Source organism: Syngnathoides biaculeatus, chromosome 6 (assembly GCF_019802595.1).
Source record: "Syngnathoides biaculeatus isolate LvHL_M chromosome 6, ASM1980259v1, whole genome shotgun sequence".
In the NCBI taxonomy this organism is placed as follows: domain Eukaryota; kingdom Metazoa; phylum Chordata; class Actinopteri; order Syngnathiformes; family Syngnathidae; genus Syngnathoides; species Syngnathoides biaculeatus.
In genome coordinates, this window is record NC_084645.1 from 5,880,224 (window position 1) to 5,905,967 (window position 25,744).

The window sequence follows — 25,744 nt, forward strand, 5'->3', positions numbered from 1 at the left end:
ACATAACATATGCTATAAACTGAGACAAATTAGTACCCCCCAACAATTTTTTTAAAAATAGCTCTATACACACCTACCTGTCATTTGGAACACACAAAGCTCTTGTCCTTTGCACCTATGCAATCTATTTTTCACAACGAACTGGGTCTTTCGGGAATGTGTGAAGAGTGAATCCATCCTCTCGAGTGTTCGAGCAAAATCCAGCAATACAACGAGCTGGCATTTTGCTTTACACTCAGACCCCCCCCCCCCCCAGCTAATTTCTCACCGGCAAAACAACCTGCAAAAAACATCACTACCTGGTTCTCCTCCAACACAAATGCCTCGAGGGAATTTTTATGGCGGGAAATGAAAAAAATCCACATGTAGAAACGTTCTGTGATCAAACGGATGTATCCATTCAGGGTGACATTTTTTTTTTGGTCAACAACATACTAAAAATTATGTTTTAGGTGTCAGTGGCCCTTTAAAAAAGCAACTAAGCAGTGACTCCTGTTCTCCATTGCTAAGTGTATTACAATACAATAGAAAAAAAGCACTATTTCACTGAACAATAAAAATAAACATTTCCAGAATATATGCCTGAATAATTATTTTACCTGTTAAATGGGACTTCTGCCCAGAACCCACAGAATATGAGCAAGACACGATCACACAATCACTACTCCCAGAAACATAACCCCAATAATCACTATTACCCCTACCCCCTCACCCCCACGACCCACTGTAGGGCACTCGGACCAGGAAGCGCAGACAGCCACGGTGTCACGTCCCATCGGAACGGGAGTAGGACCCAAAATGCAGGACTCGGAAGACGCAAGGTAGTTCAAGGAGACACGTTTATTATATGCAGAGGTAGGGGATCGAGCAGGCAGTCCGGTGCAGCAGCGGTAGTTGGGACGTCGGGTGAAGAGAGGAGGTGAGCGGGCAGGCAGGAGTCGGTACACAGGAGAACAATCAAAGCAGGCAGAAGTAACGAAGGAGTCAGGCTTACAAGGTTGGTCGGAGAACGGACGAAGGTCGGTACACACAGGTTCAATCAGGGATACCGGAGCACACGAACGGGACATGAAGATCAACGAACTGGGGCCGGCCAATTGTCATCGCGGTCATATAAATCCACAGCATAATCAGGCTGCATGAGGCGCAGGTGTGCACCTCCCAATCAGCGCACCCGCACAGCTCGTGCTGGAGCGGCAGGATCATGACACACGCGGAACGAAGAGAAGAGGAGGAAGCCAGCCCGAGGAGCAACACAGGGGCCTCACTCAATCACAAGTCCATTTTCACCATTAGAAAAATATTCTTTTTAATTTCTGAAGGCACCCTACCTAGCCAAAGAATTCAAGAGTCTAGATTTAGCATGTGAAGAAAAGGTGACAAGTTGTCTGTGAATATATGTAATTGTTTTTTTCATTTTGCTTATATTTTTCCAACTTGAAATATTCTATGATGAAATTTAACCGATGATTAATGTTAATGGCTTGTTTGTTTTTCCAGTTTAATAGAATTGTTTTCTTGGCAATAATTAACACGACAACTAATGATTCTGTATATTTATTAGGAAGGATGATTAAGCTTAAATCGGCAAGTATACACACTGTATTGATTTTGTGTAACCAAACTCCAGAAGCATTGAATTGGTCTGCATTCCCATATAACAGGGGTGCGCAAAATTTTTGGTTCGGGGGCCACATACGATACATATAAAAAATGCATTTTTTAACAGCACATATCAAACATACCCAAGAAAAAGCATTGAAGTATTAACATATCTTTTAATGAGAAAAGTGCTGTTGATAACCCATTTTAGCCAACGCATCAAAGTTTGGTGATAATTCTGTTGTGGCAATTCCCAGAACAGATCTGAGGTTTTCAACACTCATCTGAGATCTTTGGGGTGCTTTGTTGGTGTTTATCACACTAAAAGTCTGTTCACAAACATATGGAGAGGAAAACAATATGCACAACCTCTGTGCCATCTTCTGGATGTCTGGAAATTTGGCTGCACTTAGTGAAGCAACATCTAGGCGACATCCAGTTACAGGGAGTTGAACGTGTCCTTTAACACCATGTCACATTTGGGATTAATCAGTTCAAACTGCAAATCCTGTGGCGCTGTTTCCGGGTCGTGTGAGAAGTGAGATGACACCATCTGAAGCGCCCTGTCAATTTTCCAAAATCACAAAACTGACGGCAGAATTCCTCATGGAGGTCATCCAGTGATTCTCTATAGTTTTTGACACGTCATATGGCCACTCTTAAGGTAGCCACTGTGAAGAAATTTGTAAATAACTTGTCTGACATTTGCTTCGAAAATAAAACAAGCAGGGTTTTGAAGGCTCTGACATTTGCTTGCATTTAATGAACTAACTGGTTTTCTCCCCTGTAGTTTAACATTCAGACACACTGTTTTTTTGGGGACTGGTATAATGGAGCACCATATGAAGTAGGCTGGTACTTCACACAGTTCTAGAGACCTGTTGAAGATTTTTGCAAAGACAGGAGAAAGTTGGTCTGTGCAGACTTTGAGGCAGGATGGCGACACAAGGTCTGGGCCCTCCATGATTGTTTTACAAAAAAGTGGCGCCACGATTAGCCAAAATGTATAATGAATTCAACAGGGATTCGGTCCAGGCCAGTGGACCGTCCTAATCGCAATTTTTATGAATGTGTTATATAATATGTGATGGTTAAAGGAGCGTCAAGGCTGTTTTCAGCTTGGACTATTTCATTGAGAAATAGTTAGAGCCTGAATAAAAGTTTCTATGACATTTTTGATCTGTGTTGTTCAAAAATGTCTATCTTCTTTTTCTTTTACGGAGGAGGAAGAGTGAAGCTCCAGGGAGAAGAGCTAGCGAAGGTGGACAAATTCAAATACTTGGGGTCAACAATACAGAGCAACGGAGAGTGTGGTAAGGAAGTGAAGAAACGCGTCCAAGCAGGGTGGAAAAGTTGGTGGAAGGTGTAGGGTGTTCTATGTGACAGAAGAGTACCTGCTAGGATGAAGGCCAAAGTTTATAAAACAGTGGTGAGGCCGGCTATGATGTACGGATAAGAGACTGTGGCTCTGAAGAAACAACAGGAAGCAGAACTGGAGGGAGCAGAAATTAAGATGCTGAGGTTCTCGCTCGGTGTGAAGAGGTTGGATAGGATTAGAAATGAGCTAATTAGAGGGAGAGCCAATGATGGATGCTTTGGAGACAGCATTAGAGAGAGCAGACTTTGATGGTTTGGACATGTTCAGAGGCAAGAGAGTGATTATGTCAGGAGAAGGGTGCTGAGGATAGAGCTGCCAGGCAAAAGAGCGAGAGGAAGACCAAAGAAAAGGTTGATGAATGTTGTGAGGGAGGACATGCGGAGAGTGGGTGATAGAGAGGAAGATGCACAAGATAGGCTTGGATGGAAAGCCGCTATAAATATTGTTTTTTTTTTTTTCGAGCAGCAGTGACTGTGTACAGTTGCCTTTTGTATCTTGAATAGCTGTAATTACTACATTTTCTTTATTGCGCTGAAGTTGATGAGCAAGGAATTTTCTGGATGTATTATTGTACTTAAAGTTAGTGTTGTGGTGGTCTACTTAATTCATCCACGGGACCTCGAGTTAGGTTACTAGGTTCCGCACGGACTGTTTTTGTTGTTACACTTCCGGTGTTAGTGTTTTTAAAGAGTTCCCGCCGTAATGGGTTCACGCTGTCGATTTCTGCATTAAAACGAGGTTTGCTCCTGTGTTCAGCACTCTGCCTCCGACTCCTTTTCTTCGGCCCTACAGTGTACTGTTTTTGTAGAAAATCGGCATTTAGATAAAATGGTATCTAATTGATCCTGACATGTTGAGACCTGTTCTGCCCGTATTACAAGTATTACACACTTGTTTGGTTCCATATTAAAAGGTTCATTTGTTCAACCTTGGCCCGCGGCTTTGTTCCATTTAAAATTTTGGCCCACTGTGAATTTGAGTTTGACACCCCTGCTCTAGACCAATGTTACACATCCATTTTAAACGCATATCGTGCAGTCCCCCGCGCACCCATTGGCTCCTCTGATCACTGCTTTCTGTATTTAATACCTACATACTGGCAAGCACTTAAATGTGCAAAGCCTTTAGTAAAATAAGTTAAAAAGTGGACCAACGGGGCAAAATTAGAACTTCAAAGCTGCTTTGACTGCACTGACTGGAGTGTCTTTGAAAATTTAGCGCGCAGCCTAGATGAATTCACGGATATTGTTACCGCGTATGTCAGTTTCTGTGAGGAGGTGTGTATTCCAAGAAAAACTTTTCGCATGTTCAATAACAACAAGCCGTGGTTTTCATTCAGACTTGGGCAACTCCGCCAGGCTAAAGAGATTGCATATCGTAGTGGGGACAGGGCCCTCTACAATCACACTAGAAACCAACTGACTAAAGAAATTACCATTGCAAAACTACTATGCAGAGAAATTTTTAATTTTTTTTGGTCAGACTGAGTATGAACCCCAACAACAAGTGATGTTCAAGAGCGGGCTAGCCAACAACCTAAATAGCTCTTACTGTAGATTCGAAATTGACACTTCCACTCCACACACCCACCAAGCCACACCACCTTCCACGCCACCATTTAACATCAATGAAAGGGACGTTATACAGATCTTCAAACAACAAAAGATCAACAAAGCACCAGTCCCAGAACTTGTGTCCCCATCCTACCTCAAAGTCTCCACAGACCAACTTGGTCCTGTCTTCACAAAGATCTTCAACAGTTGTCTACAACTGTATGAAGTACCAACGTGCTTTAAATGCTCCACCATTATACCGGTCCCCCAAAAAGCAGCAGTCTCAGGTCTTAATGACTACAGGCCTGTAGCCTTGACATTTGTGGTCATGAAGTTCTTTGGACACGTTGTGCTGGACCACCTCAAGAGTGTTAAAGGCCCCCAGCTGGACCCACTGCTGTTTGCCTATTGAGCAAACAGGTCAGCGGATAATGCAGTCAACATGGGCCTGGCACTTCATCCTTGAACATCTTGACACTCTACACTAATGTCTCCACCTCATGGCATCCGACTGTCAAATTCTTGAAGTTTGAAGGTGACACCACGGTCATTGGCTTCATCAAAGACGGCGACAAGTCTGCATATCGACAGGAAGTGGCGAGACTAGAGCTTTGGTGTGGTCAAGGCAACCTGGCGTTGAACACTCTAAAGACTATAGACATGATTGTGGACGTCAAGAGGCATCCTGCACCACAGCTGCCCCTGACGCTATTCAACTGCTTTGTGTCAACTGTCGAGACCTTCAAGTTCTTTGGAATTACATTCTCAAAGGACCTGAAGTGAAAGACTAACATCAACTCCATTCTCAAAAAAGCTAGTCAGGTTAGGGTTAGGGTTAGGTTAGTCACCCTGATCAGGTGAAGCATTACTGCTGCCGTGACCCCCACGGACAACAACTGGGCTCTGGGCAAAGCTCAAGAATGGAGACCTATGAAAATTCCATCACCAACCTTGAAGGAGGACTCAGTAGACCATGAAATGGGATTACAGGACCTGTTTTCCATACGATGGATGACGGTCTCGGTGCCAATCCTCCCTCCGCCCCTGCTGCGGCAGACCCCACTGTGGTTGTTCTTAGCCCAACCTCTGTTTCCCATGCAGGAAGTGAGGAAAGTGGGGGTGCAATGGGTGAGTCACGCCCTTTGGGCCTGCAAGGGCAACAACGTGGATGTCACTGTCGGGCACCCAACAGGTATGGTGTGTTGGTCACGTACTTGGACGGTCCTTCCATTGCCTGACTGTTCTGGTAGAGACTAGTTTCTGGTCAAGGTGTTGTTGTGTTGGTTTTCTACAAAGTTTATGTTGCTGTTTTTGTTGTTCTCCTGCTTAAAAAAAAAAATGCTGTTGGAATTGTGCTTTTGATCCCAGACCCTTTGTCGATGCTACACCTCATTGTCTATTAGTATTTCTTTTATTTTTTTCCGGTCGCCACATAATGACTGTTAATTTCCACTTTAGCTTCTATCTCATCTTTTTTTTTTATTATTGCGTACCTGTGTAAGCCTTAAACATTAAGCCAATCTTGTCATTGTTTTACTCTACCTCAGTCTGTACACGTCAATGGTGTCACAGTTATACAATATATACCAGTTCATACGTTGGTGTGCTGGAGTGGCATTATTTTATTGCCATCCAGAGTGGCGGTAGTGTTGCGGGCTCGGTGCAGGTGGGCGTTTGTATTGATGTGTTGGTGAGATGGACTGCGCATGCGTTTGGTGAAAAGCGAGTGTGAGAGGAAAAAGAAAAAGTTTGTTTCACAGCGACCGGGGAAGTGTTGTGTGCTAAGAGCCAATAAAACGAGTATAACAGTGAGTGTGTGATCACTACTCTTGCCAGTGAGCTTCGGAGTTGCGACGCGAGAAGGGAGTTAACCACGAGGAGGACAACCTCGGCCCAGGAGAACACGTCTCCCTTGCGTCTCCCGACCACGGTCAGGCGATCGGAGCAGGAACGATATAACACAGAATTTGAATTATTAATTTCTCTTTGCAAGTGCCATTGATATTCCAGGACACGAAAGTCAAGTGTGGCATCACATGGGTGTTTGCATCATAATTTTAAACAGATTTAGAAATTTGCATTCGTTGTTGCTTTTATGACTGCTTTCAGAACTTTTTTTGTTGTCATATTGTGGAATTTTATTGCGATAAGTTAAAGATATATTCTCTTTAAATCCTGCAATGCCAGTGTACATTGGAGAATAATGAACATACACTGAAAATAGGACACAAACGGGTAAACTAGGATAATATGTGAAGTGGTGGTGATTTATGGTGCGTCAAGGAAGATTTGGGGGACTTGTGTTTTTAATGCCTGTGGAACTAAGCAGAGCAAGAAAAGAATGAAGGAGTGAAGGTTCATGCTGGTGGCATTCGTAATTCCTTTTGTTGACCTAAATTTAAGTAAAAGAATGATACAGAATGATATACACTTATATACATACATATACATAAAAATCTGTAACATCAACAAATCAAAACAAGTACTTAGAATAGCCAGAAAATGATGTTAGAATCTTGAAATAGTTGCCCGTCGACATAAACCTTGTTGACCACCAACCACGCCGTTTCCCTTTATCGCGGAAATTCATCAGTGGGTATAAAGTTTTAGGCCTCTTCTTGATTTCCTTGGGGAACTGATCATTCACTCCAAACGAAATTCCTTTAAGCTCCCGATATTTGTATTTTAAAAACACTGTCTGCTGAAAGTGTTTAAACTTTGCGATGAGAGGATGAGGTTGATTTCCTGGAAGAGGGGCTCCTCATTGGTGGACTTGATGAAAAGTCATCTTGTCGACTGTACCTTTCTGTATCTTTAGTGCAGACTGTCATGATCCTGCCGCTTCAGCGTGAGCTGTGCAGGTGCCCGCGCGGCTGCGCTGATTGGGAGGCGCACACCTGCTCCTCATGCTGGCTGATCATCCCCTGTATAGATAGGACCCGGTGACGACTGGTCCTCCGCCAGTTCGTTGAGCTTTATGTCCCGTTCCAGCACTCTCGTATTCCTGACTGAACCTGTGTGTACCGACCTCCGTCCGTTCTCTGACCAACCTTGTAAGCCTGACTCCTTGACACTTCTGCCTGCGTTGTTTCCCCGTGCACCGGACTGCCTGCTCGATCCCCGAACTCTGCATACAATAAACGTGTCTCTTCTTGAACTACCTTGCGTCTTCCGAGTTCCTGCATTTGGGTCCTACCTCTCGTTCCGATGGGACGTGACACAGACATCCTACACTTTTAAACTTGAATTTCAGCGTCTTCTGAAGTATTTTCTTGAATTCCAGTGAACATGAGGTTATCACACATACTTTTTTATTAAACATCTGGCATCATTTCTTTCAAAACTTTACATTCTAATGTGAGAGTTTTCAATTCGGAATTACCTTGACCAGGGTGCTGCACTAATTGTAAATCCCTCACTTACTGCTGTGCCAATTCCAAACTCTTTCGGAGTTCGCTGAGTTCTTGACGAAGTAAATTGAGTGAGAGGGATAATTTCTGAATAATCAAGATGAGGGAGACTCGTCTCTGTTCAATCCAGTAAATCTTGATGTCTTATGTAGGAGTTGATGTCTTATGTAGGAGTAGATGCATATTCATGCATGAGGCTCTGACAAGGCTCTGTCAAATGTTGAATTATGTTATGGCACAGTATGGGTTATTAAGTGGGCTTCCATCTGTCATCTCAAGTGTTTTTCTGATAGGCCCATGACACTCGAGAGGGTTCAGCAGTGATTCCTAGCATTTCAGTTTCACCCCCTGCGTGCCATCAGTTTTATTGAAGTCGCAATTGGGTAATTTTATCTAAAGCCACTGCCTGGCCTTTTCTGCAGACTTGGCGAGATAGTTGACTGGCTGCTGATGGGCCTTCTCTTGGACTCTCATCTCTCTGAGTAGCCTGGATGTGGAGGAGGCTATAAACCTTCTGCAGCCTACTTCCACCAGGTGTACCTCTGCTCTCCAGCCTTGCTGTTGCACATCAGCCGCAAGTACTGCATACCTCAGCCTTTTCCACTCATACGCCTCCTTGACTGCCCCCTCCCAGGGCACTGTGAGCTCGATCATATAGACGAGCTTGAGAGAGGCAGACCAAAGCAACAGATCTGGTCGTAAAGTAGTCGTTGCAATCTCAGCTGGAAAGCAGAGCTTCTTGTCCAAGTCTCTCAGCAGCTTCCAATCTTGTGCACTGCCCAGCTGTCCGCTGTCTGGTAGCTTGTTGGTGTGGCTGGTTTGACTCACCCCCTCCCGAACAAACAGCCTTGGTTGGGAGTTGGCTGACAAGGGTGTGTTCACCCTCATCTGCTGGTTCTCCAGAACACCAGCAAAACACTTCAGCACTTGATTGTGGCGCCGGGTGTAACGGCCTTGAGTAAGGCTGATCTTACATCCAACCAGGATGTGCTTCAGTGTTGACTTGGACATAACAGGTATTAGAGATCTCTGGCATACCACTGGTTTAGGTTTGTGGGAGAAGGCAAGATGTCATATACAGATTTAATGGTAAAGCTTGCCCTGAACACCTCCATCTCCCACAGCTCTTTCCAGGTGATATTCCTTGCTTCAATTCCTTCCCAGGCCAACCACTGCCCTTGCTTTCCCTGTGACACAGTTTGGGTGCACCTTTTTGCTTCCTCTTCCCGATGTACGTCCTGGACAACCAGCTAGCGCCTCAGCAGTAGTGGTTTTACTCCATATTGGTCTGCTGGGCCAAAACCCAAGGCAACTCCTCTCCTCCTGCACTCAGCCAACAATGTCCTTGTGCTTGAGTGCTGCCTTTGCCTGGTCAGTTGCAGCCAGTGGAGTCCACTTCCTTGCAATGGCCAGGTTGGGGGCAGTCTGGGTCACAAGCGGATCACTGGAATCCAGTAGCACCATTTCCAGTCTGACTTTGGCCCACTTCTACTCGTCTCCCAGGCTGGAAATAGGCAGGTGTAACATTCCCTTACCATAAACCCCAATGCTGCTGAGGCACCTGGGAAGGCCAACCAGCTGAAGTGAATGAAGTGGAAGAATCCATCTTTTTCCTTTTCATTGGGAGTTTGATGAAAGTGTTGGGGTTTTCAATTACTGGTTGATTTGTTAGTGTCCTTCTTTTGCTGCAGGGGTGATGTGTAGCGCTCTTGCTAGCGAAGCTGGTGAAGGAGACGAAAAAAATAATGAAACGACCATCTGCCATTGAAATGATCTTTTAAGAAGAAAGATCCTTTCTTGAGGCGGCACGCCGGATAAGCACAAAGCGTTGGCCTCACAGTTCTGAGGTCCTGGGTTCAATCCCGGACCCGGCTGCGTGGGTTTTCTCCAGGCACTCCGGCTTCCTCCCACATCTAAAAAAGATGCGACATTAATTGGAAACTCTAAATTGCCCCTAGGTGTGATTATGAGTGCAGCTGTTTGTTTCTATGTACCCTGCGATTGGCTGGCAACCAGTTCAGGGTGTACCCCACCTCCTGCCCTTTGACAGCTGGGATAGGCTCCAGCACTCCCCGCGACCCTTGTGAGGATAAGCGGCTAAGAATATGAATAGATGGATGGATTCTTTCTTGGAAGAACAATTCCTTAAGTCTACATGGAAAGTGCTGTCACGTTTTGTCTTTGGAAGATCACGCGACTGTCACGTTGTCACACTATACTCAGCTATTTGATGTGCTATTTGCTTGGGATCTGGGTACTTTCATGGTCCCAGTGTGATTGTAATATAAACCTGGATGTTTTCCATTTTTTTTTATTGTTAATCCTTAAATCACAATTAGCCCCTGCACCCCGGTCTCAGTCCTTATTAGTTGTCACTCCAATTTTCCCCAAATAAATGGTATTATTAGAACGAATCCATTCATGATTTGACCCACTTGTCCTCACAAAGGTCATATTCAGTGAAGAAATAAGTATTTGAACACCCTGCTATATTGCAAGTTCTCCCACTGTATGATTTTTTTAACAATTTATTTGTGTGATACAGCTGCAAGTATTTGAACACCTGAGAAAACCAATTTGGTACAGTGGCCTTTGTTTGCAATTGCAGAGGTCAAACGTTTCCTGTAGTTGTTCACCAGGTTTGCACACAGTGCAGGAGGGATTTTGGCCCACTCCTCCACACAGATCTTCTCTCGATCAGACAGGTTTCTGGGCTGTCGCTGAGAAACACAGAGTTTCAGCTCCCTCCAAAGATTTTCTATTGGGTTTAGGTCTGGAGACTGGCTACGCCATGCCAGAACCTTGATATGCTTCTTCTGGTGCAACTCCTTGGTTTTCCTGGCTGTGTGCTTTGGGTCATTGTCATGTTGAAAGACCCAGTCACGACCCATCTGCCATGCTTTGACTGAGGGAAAGAGGTTGTTCCCCAAAATCTCATAATACGTGGCCGCGGTTAACCTCTCTTTAATACACTGCAGTCGTCCTGTCCCATGTCCAGAAAAACACCCACAAAGCATGATGCTACCAGTCACATGCTTCACAGTAGGGATAGTGTTCTTAGGAGGGAACTCATCATTCGTCTTCCTCCAAACATGGTTAGTGGAATTATGACCAAAAAGTTCCATTTTGGTCTCATCTGACCACAAAGCTTTCTCCCATGACTTCTCTGTATCATCCAAAGGGTCAATGGCAAACTTAAGACACGCCTTGACATGTGTTGGTTTAAAAGCAGGGGAACCTTCCGTGCCATGCATGATTTCAAACCATGACGTCTTAGTGTATTACAAACAGTCACATTGGAAATAGTGCTCCCAGCTCTTTTCAGGTTTGACCAAGTCCTGTCGTGTAGTCCTGGTCTGATTCCTCACCTTTCTCAGGATCATTGAGACCGCACGAGGTTATATCTTGCATGGGGCTCCACTCCAATTGAGATTAACCGTCATGTTTAGCTTCTTCCATTTTCTAATGATTGCCTCAACAGTGGACCTTTTTTCACCAAGCTGCTTGGCAATTTCTCTGTAGCCCTTTTCAGCTGTGTGGAGTTGTACAATTTTGTCTCTGGTGTCTTTGGACAGCACTTTGGTCTTGGCCATGTTACAAGTTTTAGTCTTACTGATTGTATGGGGTGGACAGGTGTCTTTATCCAGCTAACGACCTCACACAGGTGTATCTGATTCATCCCAAAAAGACGCATGGTGGGTTAATTGAAGACTCAAACTTTCCCGTAGGTACGAATGAGTGTAAATTGTTGTTTCTACAGTATGTCCTGTGACGGGCTAGCAACTAGTTCAGGGTGTGTCTCAGCTCTCACTTGAAGATAGCTTGAATAGGCTCACTATCATGGTCCAGCCCTGGCTGTTCGGGTTCCCGCACGACCGTGCTGATTGGGAGACGCACACCTGCGCTTCATGCTGGCCGATTGGCCCCGGTGTATATAGGACCAGGGGGACGACTGGTCCACCGCCAGATCGGTGCAACTCATGCTGCGTTCCAGCACTCCCGTATCCCTGATCGTCAACCCTTGTGTACCGACCTCCGCCTGTTCTGCGACCAACCCCATAAGCCTGACTCCTTTGATACTCCTGCCTGCTTTGATCGATCTCCCGTGTACCGACTCCTGCCTGCCCGCTGACCTGCTCTCCACGCCCGACGTCCTGACTACCGCTGCTGCACCTGACTGCATGCCCGAACCCCGACCTTGCAATAATAAACGTTTTTCCCGAATTACATCTGCGTCTCCCGACTCCTGCATTTTGGTCCGCCCACGAGGCTCGTTCGTGACACTCACGCACACCTGTGACAATAACTGTAAGACAGATGTGCTAACGATCTGTCCAATGTGCTGCCTTAAGTTATACATGAAATACTAAAATTAAAGTATAATTAAATAAATCGATACAAGCGCATTTTGAGAGAAATTCCTTCTCTTTTTCAAGCAAATCTTATCTTTAAAAAAGGTTGATTACTCAGTTCCATGACTGAGACCAAGCATGACAACCCCAGTAAAAAAAGAACTTATTTAACAAGATCAACATTGAAAGATTGGAGAAGACAAAGTTACAAAGGAGAGTGAAATGAAACATCTCATATAATCTGATGACAAACCTAATGCTACGGTACGGAACAATGCAGCTCGAAAAGTGAAAAATGAACATCCTGTTTTCTGGCTCACTGCAGGTCGGTTAATTTTTAAGAGATAGTTGGAATTCCTCTATATAACTGTTGAAAGTCATGCCAACCTGAACAGACCATGACTCATAAGGAATAGTGATTTAACAAAACTGAGACTTATGGCATCCTGAAATTATTATTATTGTTATTTGTCAATATTGTCATTTAGCGGAAATAATCGACATACAGTGGGTGGTAGATGGTTAACTCTACTTAAAGTGTATTTTTATACTTTATATTTGAACCAACCAAATACCTTGCCCACTTCCGTGTTATTCTTCACCAAATTACACCCACTAAAGTCACGTACCTTCCAAAAAGTGTAAGAAATTATCATGAGTGAATAATTTATGACGTCCTATTCTGAGAATACTTAGGCCTCCTTTACAGATAATATGGGGAAAAGTTTGGAAAAAAAAAGTTATTGTAGCGTCAGCACACAACGCCTTATTCCTTTACTAAAAATATCAACAATTCAGCTCAAGATAGTTTTATTTGGATTGCAAAATAGGCACACAGCTACTTGTGATGCAAGCAAGAAGTCTGATCCAATTTGGAAACGTTAGTCTTACAAAAGAAGGTGATTATATTTTCACATCCAAATGTAAGCATTTTAGGGAAAAAAAAATGAGACAACAATTACATCAATAATGGGGTTCATGTGTGTTCTAAAAGGAGTGGCAAGAGCAGCCACATGGGAAGTGTGTATATTGATCTGATTAGAGCACACTGTAATTGTTTCACGCACATTACAATATAAATATGGAGATGGGTCTCTGTTGACTTTGATTTGGAGAAGCAATTCATATGCACTGAAATGTGTGAAATTATGTCACACAGGCACACACATTTGTATCAATGTCTCATTTTGTGCCAGAATGAAAGCCCGAGTGAAGAAGCAAAGAAACGAACAAACACAGACACAAACAAACAGATGGTAAATTGTTCAAAGAGCAGAAATGACAAATCAACCCTGGTAACCTGAATTGATTGTTATTGTTCATGCTTCACAAACAAATACAATTCGGAAAAGTTTCTTCTTGTGCTATTAGTAGCTCACCGATGTGTAACACACATAAAAAGCCGATATAATGTTTCAGTCACCATTGGACTCATGTCATGTCTTGGGCATAGCCTGCCCACTGCCATGGGTGGTCGTTCCTGTGAGGGGCGTGGCCAGGCCACTGCTCTGTGCCGTGCCACCTCTGACATGACTGACCTCGTCCAAAAGTGATAAAGGTGGTTACTCCAAATTAAAGCAATAATGTCTTGTGGAGTATTTTTTCTAATCTCTATTTGTGACATCCTCATAGCCCATTCAGAAGAACATAATTAGAAAAAAAACTCGGTAAAAACCCCAATTGTACAATATAGTACTCAAGATGGCTTCTTTGTCGCCATGCGGGCCTTTGTATAGATCCCACACCCTCTTTTCACCTGACTCAAACCAACTGGGGACATATTTTTGATAACAAACCAGGATCTCTGATATGGCTGTTAAAGAATATACTGTAAGCCAGTGTCAGGTAACACTAGCCTGGCGGAGTTTAACATGCAGAAGAGTGCATTAGTGCACAGTCGTTGTCTCAGGGGATATTCCAAAGTCATTACATAGATATACTCAAACTTCATTAAGTTGCTATATTAAAATTGAAAAAGGATGACGTTTTCCATCATGCATCAGCAAGATTTAAAAAGCTACTTTCTTTACTTCCCTTAAAGTTGTAAAACATGCTACAAGGACAACTGTTCGTATATATCTTATTTACCTTTAGTTATTCATTTGAAAGTGATTTATATAGTATTAAACAAGTATTTAAGCCCCTACAAAACAGTAGAAATCACACTATTTAAATTTTATTCCATTGCTTTTCTATTTGTTAGTTGTTAAAGAAGACACTTGTTGAGGTGAGCGACAGGTAAGGTCAATTAATTAATGACGAGACCAGTAGCATTTTAGGATAGAAACATGACATAGTGACGTAGATCATTGACATTGTAGAATCCTGTCAGCAACTGTACTCCAGTATATGTTTGTGCAGATCTGGATTAAGGTGCACTTTCACTTCATTGTTTTTGAGTCACTGTGGTATATATGGTTAAGTCCACGATAAATTCAAAATGGCAACATCCTTCCCCAACGTCATATGTGGATGTGGAAATTGCTTGCCAATAAACTACTTGCAACTACTGTCTTTATTCATTGCAGGAGTGCAATAGGGAATGTGTTGTGCACAGGGCGAGTATCAGAGATGCCAAAGGTATTAAACACTCAAATGGGAATTACGTGTATGAGTGGGTGGAGGTGAGATTACTCCTCTTATTTTGTAATTGCCCCAACTCTCAGACACACTAGTCTTTCGTTATTTTGTATTTTTGTCTATTCCCTAGCAGTGGGGTTATTTTCCCTTATGCCCATTTCAAATGATTATCCTTCTCAAGATGCTCCTTTTCCCAAAAAACATCATCCGTTCATCTTCACTGTCTGTCACCCTTCAATGACACCACTTTTGACCAATGCATGTGGTCAATAAATCTAAGACTCTTCCTCCCCTGTGGAGACAGCCAATCTCATGGCTACAGGCAGGTGATCTGTGAGGCCAGCCAACTGCGTTACAAAGTTGAATTCCTCTATTTCCTGTAGAGGAAGGAAGAAGGTCATTATTCGGAATTATTCAAAAAACGCTATCATATTATTTTGTTCAGATTCTACAGGATTCCAAAATTCAAAGCACAATTTAGGCTGGGGACCAAACAGGGTAAAGATTTATGGAATAGACTACAATTAAATGTTTATTGAACACAAATGTGAATCAAAATTGACAGGATACAGTATTATTGCAAAATAAATCATCCTAAATTAAAAATAACTTTCAAAATGCTGCCCTGCTTACATCTGCCAGACATGTAAAATACCAGAAAACATGAAGAAAAATTTAGCTTTTTTGTAAAAGTTAAGAAAAAAATCCTTTGCTCTTATGCCGTTTTGTCAGAGATATATACTTGGAATTTTGCCAAGTTCAATTATGTTTGGCAAAGGTTCTGTGCTGTGCAAATTCTTTGGGTGGACTGCAAGAGTTCAATGAGATGACTCCAATGAGAGGTTTTTCTTAATTTTTGTCATGGAGAACCAGCAGTGGTCCTAACTTGAAGGGCAGCCAGTCAAAAACCATGTAACCCCGGCCGTCCCTATGATGAACTCATTTCTAATCCTATACAACAAAGTCACTCCATGAGTGAACCTCAACATCTTCATTTCTTCCACCTCCAGTTCTGCTTCCTGTTACCTCTTCAGTGCCACTGTCTCCATCATGGCTGGCCTCGCCACTGTCTATAAATGTTGCCTTTCATTCGACCAGAGATTCTTTAGAGAGTACAGATACTGTAAATTATTGCTACTTTTAGTCATTGAGAATCTGGAACCACTAGTTACAATGTTAGTTTGGACATGTTCAGAGGCAAGAAAGTGAATATATTGTTAGAAGGGTGCTGAGGCTGGAGCTGCCAGGCAAAAGAGCGAGCGGAAGACTAAAGAAAAGTTTGATGGATGTTGTGAGGGAGGACATCAGGACAGTGGGTGTTAGAGAGGAGGATGCATGAGATAGGCTTAAATGGAAAAAGATGACACGCTGTGGCGACACCTAACGGGACAAGCCGAAACAAAAAGAAGAAGTTATAATGTTAGTGTAATTAATGATGCTCTGATCTCCTACAGAATTTCATGAAGCACATGGGATCATGTCAAATACACAATGTGTGACTGAGAATGCCATAGATACCGTAAGTTTTACTGTCTGGCCAACTATCCAAGTTTGAACCATATGAGATAAAGATGCCAGTTGCTTTATGCCAGTTATGGCATATTGACGTACACAATGAAATTTCCCATCGCCCATCTTGTGCATACATTACTGTTTTGGAGGACTTTTTTTTTTAATGTTAAAGCACTGGGAGAAATACCTGTTTGAAGGTTCCACCTCGTACGTTTTTTCAGCTACACTAATTTTTTTCCTCCTTAAAAGCTCTTGCTTGTTATATTATTCTCTTATGGTCATGATTGCTGTTTCTAAAACATAAAAAGTTAGTTATGCTCATTTTTGACTGACACGGTCAGAAAGGTTACAAAAGCATGAGTATCATTATATTGTTCAAGTGGTCATAACGATGTAGCAGATCGCCAGTAGGCCTTGTGCAGTATATGGAGAAAAAACATGAACTCTTACAGTACCACGTTCGAACACAAGGTAGCAGTAAGTGACAATATATTGTAGAAATCATGTTTTATGTTTTCAAATCACCTATACAAACATTTAGCATGCAAGACGATTATTTTGTTTTATTATTTTATTTACATTTTTTCTTTGATCCATATTTATGTCATTATTCAACCTACCAGCTACATGACATTTAAATATCTAATTTCCATTTGTGACACAATAGTGAATTTAGATAAACACATTAACCCTTTTTAACCATTTACCACATCAATTGAAACAATTATCCAGACTTGGGTAGGTAGTGCATTGTTGTTTTCTAAAAAATAGCTGAAAACAAAGAATCTATTTTTTTTCTCAATTTCAGTACAATTGATGTGTTTGGGCGGCACGGTGATGCCTCTGTAAAGCGTTGGCCTCACAGTTCTGAGAACTTCTTGGCCCCGCTTGTGTTGAGTTTGAATGTTCTCCCCATGCCTGCATGGGTTTTCTCCGGGCACTCCGGTTTCCTCCCACATCCCAAAACCTTGCAACATTAAGTTGACACTCTAAATTGCCCCATGGGTTTTCTCCGGGCACTCCGGTTTCCTCCCACATCCCAAAACCTTGCAACATCAAGTGGACACTCTAAATTGCCCCAAGGTGTGATTGTGAGTGTGACTGTTGACTGTTTCTATGTGCCCTGTGATTGGCTGGCAACCAGTTCAGGGTGTATCTTGCCTTTGGCCCATTGATAGCTGTGATAGGCTCCAGCCCTCCTGTGACCCTTATGAGGATAGTGGCTAAGAAAATGGATGAATGGATGGATTATGCGTTTGGATTGTTGTGTTTGATTTGAAAACCCATTTCAACATCCAAGACACATCTTGAGTGCTCCACCATGCAATTGTATTGAAAGTAATTGGAAATTAATGTTCTATGATGGGCTTGTGCTTAATGAGACTATTGTCATTGTCAAATGTAATTGAAATAACACAAATTACAATGAAAAACTAAAGACAAACATAAGAGAATAAAAAAGAATGGTATACTTTTTAAATCAGATAAACTTCTTTTCCTTTCGGCTTGTCCCGTTAGGGGTCGCCACAGTGTGTCATCTTTTTCCATCTAAACCAATTTTGTGGATCTTCCTCTCTAACCCTAGCTGCCCTCATGGCTACCCTCACAACATCCATCAACCTTCTCTTTAGTCTTCCTTTCGCTCTTTTGCCTGGCAGCTCCATCCTTAACACCCTTCTACCAATACACATCGATAAATCATTTAAACAAATACCTAAAATTTAGTGTTACAACATTTTTTAAAACCCTTTATTAAAACTTTGGCAAAATGTTTAGAACTTGTTTTGCTTCTCTTTTTTTTTTTCAACTGTGAGAAGGCAGACCACTGATGCGACTACAATTGGCCACTTCTGATCTGCAATTGAGTCTTTTTGGTTAAAGGTGAGGGATTTGTGAAAAATTATTTCAAAGACTAATTTCATTTTAATATTGTTCCTAAATCGTACCAATTTCCACTCCTGTTGAAGGCCCTCGTCACTGTACAGGATGTAGTCAATCCGACGTCCATTGCCTTTCAGTGGAATTTTCCTTCCTTTCTGGGTGCTGGTGGGAGATTGGCTTTTACTAGGAGGAAACACCAAGTACTCCTTTCTACCCTCCTCATTCTCCATCACTCTAAAGTGACAAATGACATGAGAGATGTTTAAAACTGTGATGCTATCCAAACAAGAAATGTAGAGAATAAAAGTGCAATAGTTAAAGCAAAACAGACCTGTTAACATGTGGAAGGTCAGTGTAAAACGGTTAAAAAAATGCAACAGTTAAAACATATCTGTATATTCTAAAAAGTAAAATTTGTAGTTAAATAGCAATGAAGTAAAAGTTCACATTGAGTAGCAATGAGGTTATAGGTTTTCTTTATGTGATGAAATATTGTTTGAATCGAAGGTGTGCTGAATTCATTTTTACTTTGGATTGAATTGAGATTTTGGATTGAAATGTGTTCTGTTATTTTGTGAAAAAGAAATATTTTTGTATGTGAATGTATAATTCTAATCCATATAAATGAACGATTTACAGTCGACGCCAAAAGACAGGAAGTGACGTGTCTAGGAAGGGAAAGAATGTTCGAGAAAAGAGAGGGGAGAGAGCGAAGATTTCATTGCCATGACATGAGGAATAGTGGAATGTTATGTGGACATTTATTAAAGTTAACCAAAGGGTTCCACAAGGTCTTTTGAAACGATGATTGCGATAGTGTGTTGTTAGGTTGACTACTCAAATTACAACGTAGGTTGGTGGAGTTAGCCGCTAAGACAGAGGCTAATAGGGAGCATTGGACTTTGGTATGATGCTAGCAAAAAGCTAACACAAGTTAGTGAGGCCTGTGTTTGGTGAGAAAGAGACAGACGGCGACGAGGGATTTTCAATGGGGAGGACAGTGTGAGGACTACTGAAGATTTTGCTGATGCGGGACAAGTGGACAAGACCCTCACCATTCTTTGCTCCTGCCGTTTGGAACTCTAATGCAGTGGATACCTTTTGGAAATTCCAGATCAATGTTAGCATGGAATGAGCTGAAGATTTGAAGCTGTGAAATGCGACAGATGTCTGAAACAAAAGGCACAGTGGCTAGACGTTGCACTTAACCAAAAATAAAAAATAAAAAAATAAAGAGCTCTCCCGCTCTGGTAAAAACGTCTTGTGTTCATCCACATAATTTTCATTTTACTGTGCATTTTTTCCTGGCATTTTGAGGGTGAAAATGAAAAATTATTTTCTCCAAAAATCACCATCCGACTGAGAAATGACAAGCTATTTTCAATCAGTGCAAAAAGCACTTTTGTGACAATACTGTGGTGCCCTCCATCACCAATTTTGTTCATAACTTTCATGGACAGACTTTCTAGGCCCAACCGAGACATTGAGGGTTTCTGGTTTGGTGCCCTCAGCATGGCATTTCTGGTCTTTGCAGATGATGTGGTTCTGTTGGCTTTGTTAAGCCGTGATCTCCAACGCTTACTGGAGTGGTCCGCAGCTGAGTGTCAATCGGGTGGGATGAGAATCAGCACCTTCAATCTCAGTCGGAAAAGGGCGGCGTACTCCTCTCCAAGAGGATGAGTTCAAGTATCTTGGGGTGTTGTTCACGAGTGAGGGAAGAATGGAGTGGGAGATTGACAGGCGGATCAGTACAGCATCTGCAGTGATGCGGACTTTGTATCGGTCCGTTGTGGTGAAGAGGGAGCTGCAGTAAGTCGAAAGGCAAAGCTCTCAATTTACCAGTTGATCTACGTTCCTACCCTCACCTATGATCATGAGCTGTGGGTTGTGATCAAAAGAACAAGATCCCAGATAAAAGCTGCCGATATTAGTTTATTCCGCAGGGTGTCCTGGCTCTCCCTTAGAGATAGGGTGAGAATCTCGGTCACTCGGGAGGTGCTCAGTGTTTAGCCGCTGCTCCTCCGCATTGAAAAGAGCCTGATGAGGTAGTTGGGGCATCTGATCCGGATGTCTCCCTGGTGAGGTGTTCCAAGCACGTCACACCGGAAAATGAACGCGGGTACGACCCAGGACACACTGAAGAGACTGTGTGTCTCAGCTGGCCTGGGAACGCCTCGGGATCCCTCCAGAAGAGCTGGAAGAAGTGGCAAAGGGAACTATGGGTATTCCTCCTGAAGCTCCTGCCCCCGCAACCTGACCCGGAAAAGGGGTAGAAGATGGATGGAGCTTGGTTGTCAAAAGATAGGATCGATCTAGAAGTGAAAATATTATTTTAGAGACTTTTAGACACAGAATAATTGCACAAAAGTAAGGTCTTAATGGAAGTTAAGAGTGAAACAAATTTTAGAAATCACATGTCCTAAAAATCTCATTGAGTTGATTGATTATTTTCCTAATCAGCATATAGGAAAGAACTCAGGTTAGCTACCTCTCTCACACTTCAGAGACGCTGCGTCAGTGTTGTCTAGCAGAGGTGTAGGCAAATTTTTGGCCTCTGGGGTCACATTGACTTTTAAAATTTGACATGCGGGCCAAGTCAGAACCAGATGCTTAGATTTCAAAACTAAACAACAACAACAAAATACTTTTTAGTGTTAAAGGTCCACTGACAGCAATATATAGATTTTAAAGTATATATTGTGATGAAAACTACATATAATACTTTTCACTTCAATGGCTATACAGGCGGCACGGTGGTTCAGTTGGTAAAGCGTTGGCCTCACAGCTCTGAGATCTCGGGTTCAATCCCAGACCCACCGGTGTGGAGTTTGCATGTTCTCCCCCCTGCCTGTGTGGGTTTCCTCTGGGCACTCCGGTTTCCTGCCACTTTCCAAAAACATGCAACATTAATTGGACACTCTGAATTGCCCCTAGGTGTGATTGTGAGTGCGTCTGTTTGTCTCAATGTGCCCTGCAATTGGCTGTACCCTGCCTTCTGCGGGGGTGATGTGTAGCTCTCTTGAAGTTAGCGTTGCAAGCGAAGCTGGTGAAGGAGACGAAAAAATAATGAAACGACCATCTGCCATTGAAATTATCTTTTAAGAAGAAAGATCCTTTCTTGAGGCGGCACGCCGGATGAGCACGAAAGTGTTGGCCTCACAGTTCTGAGGTCCTGGGTTCAATCCCGGACCCGGCTGTGTGGTTTTTCTCCAGGCACTCCGGCTCCCTCCCACATCTCAAAAAAATGCGACATTAATTGGAAACTCTAAATTGCCCCTAGGTGTGATTATGAGTGCGGCTGTTTGTCTCTATCTGCCCTGCGATTGGCTGGCAACCAGTTCAGAGTGTACCCCGCCTCCTGCCCTTTGACAGCTGGGATAGGCTCCAGCACTCCCCACGACCCTTGTAAGGATAAGTGGTGAAGAAAATGGATGGATGGATGTCTATATGAAAAAAATTAATGAATAGTGTGTCATTAATGCGCAAAGTTATGGAAGTCTCACTTGACATCCCAGTGGTGGCCATATTGCCTGCAACATCTTTTGCAGATGTCACACTGGGACAGTGGCCATTGAGAAGATGCTGTGCCACTTGCTATGGGAGATGAACAACAGAGATTTTCAGATTTTTCTGATGCCCCTTCTGGGACTGAAGCTCATTTTTAAGAAGAGGACATTTCAGAATTGTATGAGTAGCCTTTGTTTGCAATTACAGAGGTCAAACGTTTCCTGTAGTTTCACCAGGTTTGAACACACTGCAGGAAGGATTTTGGCCCACTCCTCCACACAGATCTTCTCTAGATCAGACAGGTTTCTGGGCTGTTGCTGATAAACACAGAGTTTCAGCTCCCTCCAAAGATTTTCTATTGGGTTTAGGTCTGGAGACTGGCTAGGCCAGGCCAGAACCTTGATATGGTTCTTACGGAGCCACTCCTTGGTTTTCCTGGCTGTGTGCTTCGGGTCATTGTCATGTTGAAAGACACAGCCACAACCCATCTTCAAAGCTCTGACTGAGGGAAAGAGGTTATTCCCCAAAATCTCATAATACATGGCCGCGGTCATCCTCTCCTTAATACAGTGCAGTCGTCCTGTCCTATGTGCAGAAAAACACCTTCCGTGCCATGCATGATTTCAAATCATGACGTCTTAGTGTATTACCAACAGTCACCTTGGAAATGGTGGTCCCGAGTCTTTTCAGGTCATTGACCAAGTCCTGTCGTGTAGTCCTGGACTGTTTCCTCACCTTTCTCAGGATCATTGAGACCCCACGATGTGATATCTTGCATGGGGCTCCACTCCAATTGAGATTGAGCGTCATGTTTAGCTTCCATTTTCTAACTGTTGCTCCATCAGTGGAACCTTTTTGCACCAAGCTGCTTGGCAATTTTTCTGTAGCCCTTTCCAGCTGTGTGGAGTTGTACAATTTTGTGTCTGGTGACTTTGGGACAGCTCCTTGGTCTTGGCCACGCTACAAGTTTAAGTCTTACTGATTAAGGATAATACATGAAGTGGAGGTGGACTTTTGTAGGCAGACTAACAGGTCTTTGAGGGTCAGAATTCTAGCTAATAGACAGATGTTCAAATGCTGGTTTGCAGCTGTTTTACACAAATCAATCATTAAAAAAAAAAAATCATGCATTGTGATTTCTGGATTTTTCTTTTGAAATTATCTCTCTCACAGTGGACATGCACCTCCGACTCCGAATTTCAGACCCCTCCATGATTTCTAAGTGGGAGAACTTGCAATATAGCACGGTGTTGAAATACTTATTTTCTTCACAACATCCTGACATGAGGTGAAAAAACAGATGGGTCCATTCCGGCTGACTTTTTTTTCATTAAAGACATACTAAAAATTACGTTTTAAAGTTTGGTGTTAGATTTGTTGTGGCAATTCTGAGAAAAGCAGCTCCCAACTGGCAGGAATATCATTTCTCCACAGTCCTCCCCCGATCCATTAAAAAATTCATTACTTGGTAATGTACGCCACACAGGTTACTGTAACTTCAGCATGAACCAGTAACTTACATTTTAATGTTAAATCAGCAGAATTGAAATAGCAAAACAGTACAGTTAGTATCTAAACATAAACACAATATTATCAGTACACTACTCTAACGACTCTGAAATGACAGACTGATGGATGCCGATTAGTGTTACACAAAATTGCAGAAAAGTCTCGCTTGCTGGCCAGACCCGAACTGGATGTAAGCGGATGCGGAAGAATGGTCTGTGGCTGAGCTTGTCCCACACAAAGGCGTTTTCATTTTTTAATCCGCCCACCTTTTGTATTTGGAAAATACAAGACAACAACAACTTCAGTGAATGTGAGCTTTAGGAATGGATCATTAATGAAATGAGGAGGCACTTAAATTATTTTATGAAAAAGAACTGAGCGAGTCGGTAAACACATCTTGTTAAGAATCTGATTTGAGTGATTCAGTCCACTCAAAAGAACTGCTGTGCCCGTCACTAATGCCAATTGTGGTCCGTGAAGGCATTGTGTGTGTGTGTGTGTGTGTGTGCATCCATGTACATAAACGTGAACGTGAGTGGGTGTTTGATAGTTACTTACGTGATGTTGGCCGTGCAGCGCATCAAACCAGCTCACAGTTCAAACTACAATGGAGTTGGAAGTTCTCACTATTCATTGTAAACATTATTTAAGATAAGTACTGTATTGTAAGTCCTTCAGTGAGATGCTCTTTAACCTCCATGACCACTTCACGACAATGCATGATGTATAATACATTACCCAAAATGCACTAGGCACTTAACACACCAGTAAATCTATTATGTAAAAACAGTAACAATCAAATATACTTTTTACAAAAGAAAGCCACAAAAACCAGGGTCACAGATGGTGTAGTGGTACACACATCTGCCTTTGGTGCGGGCAGTGTGGGATTGATTCCCGCTCAGTGATGGTGTCAATATCTGCCCTGTGACTGACTGGCAACGAGTTCAGGGTGTAGTCCGCCTTTCGCCTGAAGCTAGCTGGGATAGGCTCCAGCTTTCCCGCGACCCTTGTGAGGATAAGCGGCTTGGATAATGACATGACAACTAAAACAATGTGACAATAGTGAAATCGTGTATTTATTTTCTGTTTTCATGATAGTACGCCGTCTTTGTGTGTTGTAGTAAATAATCACCTCCTAATCACTTTCATTCCATATGTTACAAAGTATAGAGCCATTGTATTTTTGTAAAAAAATGTTAAATGTAGAATAGCATAGCCTAGAATGTGCAGTGTTAGAACAGCAGTTATTTATAATAATTTGAGAAACATCAATGACTCAAACGTAACTGTTAGTCCCCTGGTGGAAGTTGCTATTCAACTCTTACTGTTGAATTGTATTTATTTTGGTCCACTCCTGGTTGAAAAAGGGTTAAGTGTTGCAGCTGTGTATTTACAGGACAGCCAAAGTCCAGTGAATGTATCCCTGCTACACTACCTGGTGGAATCACTCGGCATTACAAACAAGGTCAAATGAATGTACAGTAGTCATGATGTTGGTATGATGTGGGTAATTCTCTACCAATCTTTAGCGGGCTGGATTGAGATGGTCAACGGGCAGGATGTGGCCCGTGGAGCGTCGTTTGCCCACCCCTGATTCAGCAAAATAACAAGTACTTGGACTTACTTTTGTAAACTTTCTGGTGAATTGACCTCATCATCGTAAAGTCCTCTGGGATCCAGCAGGGTACCTTTTTAATGGTAGTGAAGAAACACATGATGGATAATCATGAGAGGTGGAGAACACACTGTCAAACACAATTAAAATGCAATATATTGCAAAGCAATCCTCATTTTAATGTCTCACTTAATCTTACTTTTAATTAAATTACATGTAAAAGAAAAAAAGCCGTTCTTGCATAAAGTTGTCCTGAATCCCATCTGCGCACCCAAAAGACAACACATTTTTAGGAATATAGTTTGAATCAGTGACACATTACTACAGAATTTCTGATAAACAATACAAAATGAAAACCTATACCAAACAAACATAACACAACACCTTGCTTGGATTTGGAGTGTGGTTCATGAACAAATGAATAAACTTTTCATGTTGGCAAAATAAGCGTCACGAAACCTTAGTCTCAAAATCACAAATACTATATACACCTTGATGGCACTTAGATCAGTAACAACATGGAGAATACGACAGTCTTTTGAGGCACTGAAGATGTACTGACGTTGAAACGAAGACGATCACACTCAAGTATTCTCAATTCACAACTGTTAACATGGAAAGCATATATTTAATGTTGGTGGGACTATTTACAAACCCAATTCTAATGAAGTTCAAACATTGTGTTGAACATAAAAACAGAATACAATCATTTGCAAACCATGTTCAACGGATTTTCAATTGAATACACAATGAAAACAATATAATTAATGTTTTAACAGATAAAATTTGTTTTTAGCAAATAATTACTAACTTGGAATTCTATGGCTGCAACACCTTCCAAA

The 25,744-nt window shown here is 42.4% G+C and overlaps 1 protein-coding gene across 1 annotated transcript in view; it reads right to left on the reverse strand.

Moving 5' to 3' along the window:
* Positions 1-13,098: 13,098 nt before the first annotated feature.
* The window catches only part of smpd3 (sphingomyelin phosphodiesterase 3), a 72,850-nt gene continuing 60,204 nt past the window's right edge, over positions 13,099-25,744 (reverse strand). The window contains exons 7-9 of the mRNA XM_061823177.1: positions 24,912-24,975; positions 18,334-18,502; positions 13,099-15,252 (exon numbers count right to left, since the gene is read on the reverse strand). Coding sequence (XP_061679161.1) covers positions 15,151-15,252; positions 18,334-18,502; positions 24,912-24,975 — 335 coding nt within the window. The 3' untranslated portion in view covers positions 13,099-15,150. The remainder of the gene's footprint in view (positions 15,253-18,333; positions 18,503-24,911; positions 24,976-25,744) is intronic.